General features: G+C 48.5%; 1 protein-coding gene across 2 annotated transcripts in view; it reads left to right on the top strand.

Moving 5' to 3' along the window:
* The first annotated feature begins 5292 nt into the window (after positions 1-5292).
* Positions 5293-9353, top strand: part of Tlcd3b (TLC domain containing 3B) — a 12123-nt gene continuing 8062 nt past the window's right edge. Inside the window, exons 1-3 of one of the 2 annotated variants that reach the window (XM_033758501.1) lie at positions 5293-5443; positions 7928-7992; positions 8528-8658. In XM_033758501.1, the coding sequence (XP_033614392.1) occupies positions 8534-8658 (125 nt within the window). In that variant the 5' untranslated portion in view covers positions 5293-5443; positions 7928-7992; positions 8528-8533. The remainder of the gene's footprint in view (positions 5444-7927; positions 7993-8527; positions 8659-9353) is intronic. The other variant, XM_010617348.2, reaches the window with a different exon arrangement.

The following is a 9353-nucleotide window of genomic DNA, read 5'->3' as shown; positions in this document are numbered from 1 at the left end:
GGTCTCTCTGTAGCCCAAGCTCTAGTGCTTGACCTAGCCTTGGGGACCCAGGTGAGCGATACTCACTGATTCTGAGACTCGCATCTGGCTGTCTTTGTAAATGAAGTGTTAGTGCTGTCATGTCCAGCTGCCGTGTTCCCCACACCTCACTCCCTCAGTGAATTGAATCCAGGGCCTCAAGCATGCAAGACAGTTGCTCTGCCGCTGAGCCACATTCCCAGCCCTTTTTCATTTTGTTTTTGTTTTTTGAGATAGGGTCTTGCTACATAGGTCAGGCTGGCCTTGAACTCATTACGTAGCCCAGGCTATTCTCGAACATGTGGCTATCCCCCTGCCTCAGCCTCCTGAATCCTGGGATCACAGGTATGTACCATCATATCTGCCTTCCCAGCTCTGTTTGTTTTTTGGTACAGGGGATTGAACTCAGGACCTTTTGCTTCCCAGGCAGGGCTGTACCACTGAGCTAAATTCTTGGCCCTTCCCAGTCCTTTTTATCTTTTATTTTGAGATAGAGAGTCTCAAACTTTCCATCCTCCTGCCTCAGCCTCTCAAGTAGCTGGCAGTTTTAATTACAGGTGTGTGCCACCATGCCCTGCATTCTTTAGCTTTTGAGGCACTCAGCCTTCCTCTTTCACTCCTAATTCTTTTGGTTCTGTATACAGTGGACCTGCACACACATATACGCACATGCATGCACTCTCACCTCTCACACAAGTGCAATTCCCACAGAAGCCTCAGATTCCCTCTGCCACTGTTGCATCTGGCATTTCCCCATGCATGCAGTGCCACTGTCTACCTACTTCTATCCCTACCTGGTGCACCTCACCACAGCTGCTGTCTCTGGGTCTTCCTGCGGCCATGAGGCTGCCATAGAAATTGCTAGGACCCTGGATCATCAATGACCCTTCCCACTTCCGTCACTTGGAGAGAGGCCCAGTCCCTCCCTTTGCCTCCTCCAGCCCTCTCAGAGGGGACTGTGAGCCCCCAAAACAGAAGTCTAGTTGTACCCAGTTGATTTCAAGTTAGGATCAGATTACCTTCAGGGCCCATCTTCTTGTCTAATAGAGTCCCAAGGACCAGGATGAGGACAGTAGCCACCACAGCCCAGGAAATGCCTCTGGCGACTCAAGTTCCCATCTTCTCTTCAGCCGCTGCCAACAGCTGCCAACAGAGACATCAGCCTTGGTGAGGGCTCTGGAAACGTCCAGGACCTACAGTGGTCAGATTCACTGCTGATGGTGTTTGGTTCCTACCATTGGCTCCTACATTATGCAGGAGAGCGGACAGCACACCGCACCAGCCTGCAGCCAGGCAAACCAATAGGGTGTGATGTCCGTGCCCTAGGGCTAAGGCCTTACTTCTAGCCAATTGAACATGTGCTGACTGCATTGACAAGTGCCTGAAACTGACTATCATAGCCACATAACCAGTCGGTCTCCTCCCCAAGTTTAGAGCTGGAGATGTCAGGTGCTATCACAGGGCAGTTTGCACTGCCCCCCGCCCCCACGAAGGGAGAAAAGGATTCCATGGTCCTGAGCATTATGGGGTGAGTGAGAGATGGGAGACAAAGAGAAGCCCCAAAGATGAAAGAAATCTAACTTGGCAGGCTTGGTGTGGGAGTGGCTCCCAGTGGTTCTGATTTGATCTAACACTTCCAGCCCTCTCTTCTGGCCACCAGACAATTCTGCCTCCTAGAGATTAAGAAGAAGCTCACCAGACTCCTCATTATGAAACTGGAAGGCCTGTATTTTAGGAATTACCCTGAGAGGATAAAGAAGCTGTACTGAACTGAGCTAGCATCAATAAAGGCCCCTTCACTGACTTCATCTTATTTCATCTCACAGGAGCTGATAGGAGAAATGTCTTTCCATTTTATAGGTGGGAAAGCATTAGATGCAGTTTTAAATAAACACTGTAGAACTGGGCAAGATCTGTCTGGACCTCTAGTTCTGCGACTGTGTGCTGCTGTGACCTGGGGAAGCAGGATGACCAAACTGAGCCTGAGTGTTTCTCATCCTTGGAACTGCGGTCATTGTGATGGTTACAGAGTGGGCTGGTAAAGCACCTGGTATAGAACAAGAGCTCCTTTCAAAATAGAACAGGCTGGGCCGGGGATTTAGCTCAGCGGTTTGGTGGCCTGCCTTGCAAGCGCAAGGACCCGAGTTCAACCCCTGGTACCAAAAACAAAGCAAAACAAACAAAATAGAACAGGCTGGGGGTGCAGCTCAGTGGTAGAGAGCTCGCCTAGCATACACAAGGCCCTGGGTTCCTTTCCTAGTAAAAAAATAAGTAAATAAAATAAGTAGATGAAACAATGAATGACAAAATGAATGCTTGTAAAGGAGCTGATTTACATGTCACATTTAATTTAATTGTCCCACAGCCCTTTCTAGGGGTTCTTCTTCTTCTTCTTCTTCTTCTTTTTTTTTTTTTTGTACTGGGGATTGAACGCAGAACCTTGCAAGGCAGATGTGGTGCCACTGAGCTAAATCCCCGGCTGGAGAGGTTCTGTTATTGTCCTCATTTATAGATGAGAAACCAAAGAACCAGAGGAGTTCAATCCCTTTCGCAAGGGTTCCTGACTTGCAAAAGACAGAACCAGGATTCCAGCTCAGGAGATGCATATATTTATGACAGAGAGGTTCTGAAATTGGCCCTGATTACACAGCCAGGCTATGGGAGGAGAAGGGGACTGGACGTTTTGTTGCCTGTCCCCACCTCATCTGACGGACCCCTTAGCTGCTCCTGGTGTTACAGATACAAGGTGGGAATGAAATTGCTTGGAAAGTACCTAACCTGGGACAAGTACAACAAAGCTGTTAAATAATAAACGCGCTGGTACCCTGGCAGAGTCCCCGGAGCACAAGCAGGGGCAATCGAACCTTTCTCTGGGTATCATATGGGGAACGGGCCACTTGTGGCTGCTTATTGTTTACTTATTTACAGCCTGTGATGATATCACTGCGAGCCTGCAGGGCTGAGAACCCGTGCTCCGGTACAGGGGATGAGTGCGGAGGCATTCAGCGCAGGGACCTGAAGCGTCAGGAAGCAGTAAACTAGGCGCCCAGCAAAGCAGCAGGCCCGTGGGGACAGGGAGGAGGCTGCGGAGAGGGCACATGCAGCTCCACAGCTCCACAGCTCCACACACCGCCCCTCTTCTGCGCTTCCACAACTTTCCAGCCGCACTCCCAGGCCGGGCCAGGCTGGTGCGGCTCCCTTTCCACGCAAGCGTGGCTGGACTCTTCTGGAACAGTTAGGCCAGGGGTCTTTAGATTGCTCGCTAGCACGGTACGGCGGGTGGGGAGGAGCAAGGGCACATGTGCACGACACCCGTCATTCTCTTTCCAGTTCTTTCGACACTTCCACGGCTCCAGGAGAGTCTCCTTCTTCGGCCAGGGCCCCTTTAACACCTATCTGTGCTTATTTTATCTTGTTCTTTCTATTAACCAAGAGGAGCAGACTTTCAGTTCAAAATAGCAGGGGATACTATCTAGCAAGAATGTTTTCAACATAGCTGTCCATTTTGCATCGATATTTTATTACTTGTCTGTTTTGAAGTGATACTGCACTTCTATTTTTCTATATAGTTACAAAGTTTCTTTTAGAATACGAAGTTAAAAACATCCATTCTGAGCTGGGTCTCCTGTTGCCAGCCTGTAATCCCAGCACTGAGGAGGCTGAGGCGTGCGTTCGAGTCGAGGCCAGCCTGGGCCACCTAGCAGGACCGTGTACCAAAATACAAAACAAAACAAGCACTTTGAAGTTCAGGCTTCTGGGTTCGAAGCCCAGCTGTGCCACTTCACTACTCCTTCTGTGACCTTGGGAAAGTCAGCCAAGCTCTCTGTGCCTGGATTCCCTCTCCTGTAAGGGACAATAACAGTGCACAGTAGGACTTGGGTTGGTGCCCGCAGCTAATAAATGTCATACAAATATTTGCTGTTGTTAGGTCAAGTAGGGCAAAAACCAAACCCAAACCACTAACTGCAGTTTGGGGCACACTGCTTTGGGTCAGTTTCATCATTTTTCACAAGGAAACAAAGGTTTGGAGAAGAGGCCAAGCTGGAATCTTGGTAAGTTTCTAGGTGCCTAGTCTGATTATCAGCCATTTCAATAATTAATACAGCCCCTCAGCCTGGACTTACTCATCTGAAAAATGCAACTAAGGTGATCTCAATGTTTGTCATGTCAGTGTGTGTAAGGGTGGTTTAGAACATCAGTGTGGTGCGGTCTCTTGTGTTCTTAATGGGGGTAATATTGCTCCCAAAGTGGAAAGGATTGGTTCTTGGGCCAGGTGTGGTGGAGTACTCCTGTGATTTTATCATTTGGGAAGCTGAGGCAGGAGGACTGCAGACCATGTCTCTCTCTCTCTCTCTCTCTCTCTCTCTCTCTCTCTCTCTCTCTCACACACACACACACACACACACACACACACACACACACACACACATTCTTGGATGACAAAACAAATCTTTCTCTTTTTTATATATGAAGCACAGATATACATTAAGAGATACACAGTATACTTGTTATTAAAATTATTATTGTTTGAGACAGGGTCTCACTATGTGTTTCAGGCTGGCCTTTAACTCACTATGTAGCTCAGGCTGGCCTCAAACTCATAGTAATCATCCTACCTCAGCCTCCCAAGTGCTGGGATTGCAGGCGTGCGCCACCATGCACAGCTGAAATTATTAAAATTAAAGTTATTAAACTGGGCATGGTGGTGCACGCCTGTAATCCCAGCACTTGGGAGGCTGAGTCAGGAGGATCGCTGTGAGTTCGAGACCAGCCTGGGCTTCATAGTGAGTTCTAGATCAACCTCAACTACATAGTGAGACCCTGTCTCACAAAACCAAAAAAAAAAAAAAAAAAAATTCCTGATGGTAAGCGATTAGGAAAAAATTCTAAAGACTTCCTTAGAGGAGCAGTCGTGAATAATGAAGCTGAGAAACACTGCTGTACATGAAGGTTTTCCTACCTGGGACATCACCCACTGGTGCACTGTGAAATGATGACCAGCACTGGCTGGGGGCATGACACATGAAATGCCGCCTAGGGACACATCGGCATTGTGGTAGCATCACTGGGCTGGGGTGCAGCACATGCTTAGTGTGCTCAAGGCCTTGGGTTCAACCCCTAGCACCAAAAATAATAGTTTGCTTCCAGTTCAGAGTGTGTATGTGTGTGTGCGCATGTGCTGACTGCTGAAATGAGAGGTGTCTGTGGGTCTCTGGGGACAGTGGGAAGCCATTGCCTAAGCGCTGCTTTCCCCTCTCACCCTTTATTTCTCAGACAGGCTTGTGCATCATTGGGCTTTTGCCTTGAAATAAGGAGAATTGATGATGAAAGAAAGGAATGTAGGTGAGAGTTCAGAATCCAAGGGAAGTTAGGCCAGACCTTCCCCAGCACGCGGCCCAGAGCCTGGGCCCGGCCCTTCGTCCAGGTAAGTCGCAGCTCCTCCTTCCTCTCTGCCTCTCTTCTCCTCCCTGCTGAGGCCCAGGGCTGACTCTGAGGTTGATGCCTGACCTGGGGCAAATTATTTTTCCTGGAGTCTCAGATTTTTCAGCAGTAAAGTGGGGGAATTGTTTACAGGTTGAGAGGACCAACCAGTGACCGAGAGTCTGTGCTTTGTGTGCTGTGGGTGCCAGTGTGACACCAGCTGCTGAGTGCCATGGGAAGTGGTTTATGTGCATTCTCCGTACTGCAGCTTCACGGTGAACCATGCAGAGCAGGGCACTCCACTCCCCAGGGTACCTGGGTTCAAATCCCGGGTCAGGATCGAGTCATAGCCCCTACCCCTTTATGACAAGGTCACCAAGTTCCCCAGCCTGCCCAGGCTGGCTTCAAACTCAGAATCCTCCTGTCTCGGCCATCTCAGTAGCTGGGATTAGTACTACAGGTCTTTCCACCTTACCTGGCTTAACTTGGTGGCTTTTAACTGATTAATTTTTTTTTTTTTTTTTTTAAACCGGGTCTCACTAAGTTGCTCATTTGCCCAGGCTGGGCTCAAACTTGCAATCCTGCTGCCTCCCAGAGTCCTGGGATTACATGTGTGCACCACTGTGCCAGCCTGGTTTTTATTTTTATTTCATTTGTTGTTGTTTGCTTTGTTTTGGTACTGGGGATTGAACCTTGGGCCTCACGAAGGCTAGGCAAATGCTCTACCACTAAGCTACATCCTCAGCCCTGACCTACATACCTTCCTCTCTTCTTTCCTTCCTTTTTTTGGAGCGGGGGAAGACTACAGGTGTGGGGCACCAGGCCCATCTGTATGTATTTTTGTTCATATGTGGATTTTGGAATTTGAAATCCATAGGCTCCCACCCTAGAAATTGGCATCTTCAATTATTATCCTATAGTACTTTTTTTTTTCAAAGTTAAACTTTACAGTACTTTTTATATATATACAAAGAATTACAGTACATGTTTATGGGGACTCCTAGCACAGGGTTCCCCTCTTTTTCACTAGGAGTGTCACTTCCAGCTGGCAGTCTGTGGGGACAGGGGGACAACAGTGTTGGGCCTTGGCTGGAAACCCTGCCCCTCCCCTTTAAAAATATAAAAACAGATCTCTTCTGTCAGCTGCTTCTTTGCCAGGACTTAGAAAGCTGCTCTTCTATGAGGTCCTGTGGGCACTCACCACCCTCCACAGTCACCTAACACACACACAGGCTGCACCACCTCAAGCTGTGAGACTGCCTGCCCCACCCACCCAGGAAGCCTCATGTACCTGGACTGTTAAGTTTCTTCTCCTGTCCAGAGCTGTGCTGAACTCCCAGATGGTATCCCAGGGCCCCCATAGCCTGATATTCTTAGGGTCATGAGAAGGCAACTCTAGGGAAAGGACCACAGAAGAATTAAATATGTGCAGTTCTGCTTATGCTGGCAATAAACACATTTCCTCTGAGTCTATAGATTTCTAACTAAAATAAACTTTCCATTTCCTTAAAACAAATATTACCCTTAATCTTTAGAAGCAGTAGAGAGATGCTTCCATGAGAGAAGAGGCAGAGGGGCAGAGGGTAATGGAGGAGACCCAGAGCTCTTTACCAACCTGTTCCTGGTGGTGTGGCCAGAGGCTATGGACAAAGTGACCCCAGCCCTAAGAAACTCAGTGACTATAGTACTTTTTTTTTTTTTTTTTGAGACAGGTTCTCGCTATATAGCCCAGGCCATCCTCGAATTCCGCAAACTCAAAACTCGTGGCAATCCTACCTCCGCCTCCCAAATGCTGGGATCACGGGCCTGCCACCGCGTCCAACTTTATATTGCCTTTTATTTATTTTGGGTACTGGGGATGGAACTCGGGTCCTTGGGCTTGAAAGGCAGGTGGCGGAACCACTGAGCTACATCCCTGGCCCTTATATTGCCTTTTAAAGCAATAACTACTTAGGCCGTTCATATTTTCCCTACTCACCTTCTTTTACCTTCTTTCAGCTCCGCCCTTGAAATCAAGTCATCAAATTCTAATTGGTCAGTTCTCCGATAGTTGGTAAAACGCCCCACCCCTTCCCCAGCGGAAGCAAATGATAGGACATTTGTGTCAAGAAGTTGGCCAAAGAGAGGATGGCACAGTCAGTTACTGGTCCACCAATAGCGGGGTGACATTGCTTCCTCTCCAATGGCCTCAGCGCAGGAGCAGCCTCATACCCTTGCAGTTTGACACCTTCCCTGTATTCCTGGAGATCCCTTCCAAAGCCACTGGAGGGGTACAGGATGGCAGGCCCCAACTCCCTCCGTCCTGCCTGGGCCTTTCCCATCCCTGTCCTCCTTGGAGTGGCTGGGAGATTTTCCAGGCAAAGAATATATATATAAAAAATGTGGTTTCAAGCGTTCTCTTCTACTTTTTTTTTCCATTTTATGAGATAATAATTTTGGCTTTCTTTTTGAAAAAAAATTTTTTTAAAGTTTTGAGTATTTCCAACAGTTTGAACACCTCCTCCTTTCATTTCTGGAGTTCTGGGCACTGACCTCCCATCCTGTCCCTGAGAGGTGAGTCCGAGGAAAGTCTGCACATGGAGGAGCGATGCATGTCAGAGGAAGGGTGCACAGCCGGTGAGGGGGAACAGGAAAGGGTTTTCAAGTGGCAGGGGGATGGGTTGGTCCAGGCCAGCTTCAGGAACGACAGGGAAAATGAGTGGAGTCACAAGTTGGTTTAAACAGAACAAAATAAAACACAAAATGTCCAATTGCCCTAGATGGAGGATATTAAAAGTCCAGTAAGGGAGCCAGGTGTGGCGGCGCGTGCCTGTAATTCCAAAACTCAGGAGGCTGAGGCAGGAGGATCAACTGCGAGTTTGAGGTCAGCCTGGGCTACATAGTGAGACCTTGTCTCAAAATAAATAAAAATAAAAGTGCAAAAAGGATTCAAAGGAGATTAGAGAAGAGGAACAACTGGTAGCTTACAACGGGTACAGACAAGTGGACCTCCTAAGGCCTTGGGCCTTTGGGGTAAAGGGGTCTGAGGTCCTGAAACATGGTGAGTTGAAGTGCTTTCATGACTCTTTTTTTACCCTCTCTACTTCAGGCAGTCATGGCCCTGCTTTTTGTACTGGGCTGCGTCTTCTTCCCAGTGTGCTTCACTGTCTCCCAGTGGGGCCTGCAGCACCACACCAGCCTGCAGATGGAGAGGCGGGAGGCAGTCTTGGTGGCATCCAGGTAAGAAGACAAAGGTGATGCCGATGGAGCTGAAGCTGTTATCTTCAACTATTGATTCTGGTTCCAGGAAGAGCTAGCGATGGAAGCCAGTGGAAGTGTGGGGTGGATGGGGCTGGAGTCCAGAGTCCAGAGACCGAGCAGGGCACAGCAGTGCAGGCCTGTAATCACAGCTACTCATGAGGTTGAGGCAGGAGGGTTGCAAGTTTGAGGCCAGCCTGGGCAACTTAAGACCTTGTCTCCAAATAAAAAATGAAAGGATAGGAGATGTAGCTCAGCTGTAGAGCACCCAGGTTTTATCACCCATATTGGAGAAGAAGAGCCATGGAATCTGGAATCAGTCTCTGAGCTTCAGACCCAGCATTTGGAAGTGGACTTAATGGCAGCACTTGCTTCATTCTCCATGGAGCTGTGAGGAGGGCGGTGGGGATCAATGGCTCTGAAGAAAGGACTTCAAGTCCTGCAGCAGCAAGGGGTGCAGGCTGTGGGCGTGTCACAAGCGGGGGTCACAGCCACTCAGGGCAGCAGCTGCTCAGCTCCAATGAGACAGAGTCAGAATGTGAGCCCTGTGCTGTCTTCCCATTTGTCCTTCTTTTCACTGCTTTGTTTTGCATCAAACCTAGAGCAAGGCAGGTGGTCTACCACTGCCCTAACCCCAGCTCTACTTCTTTTTTTTTTTTTTTTTTTTTTTTTTTTTT

Source organism: Fukomys damarensis, unplaced genomic scaffold, assembly GCF_012274545.1.
Source record: "Fukomys damarensis isolate Sample0158 unplaced genomic scaffold, DMR_v1.0_HiC HiC_scaffold_34, whole genome shotgun sequence".
NCBI classification, from domain to species: domain Eukaryota; kingdom Metazoa; phylum Chordata; class Mammalia; order Rodentia; family Bathyergidae; genus Fukomys; species Fukomys damarensis.
Note: the sequence above shows the minus strand (reverse complement) of the source record. Positions and strands in the feature narration are given on the sequence as shown.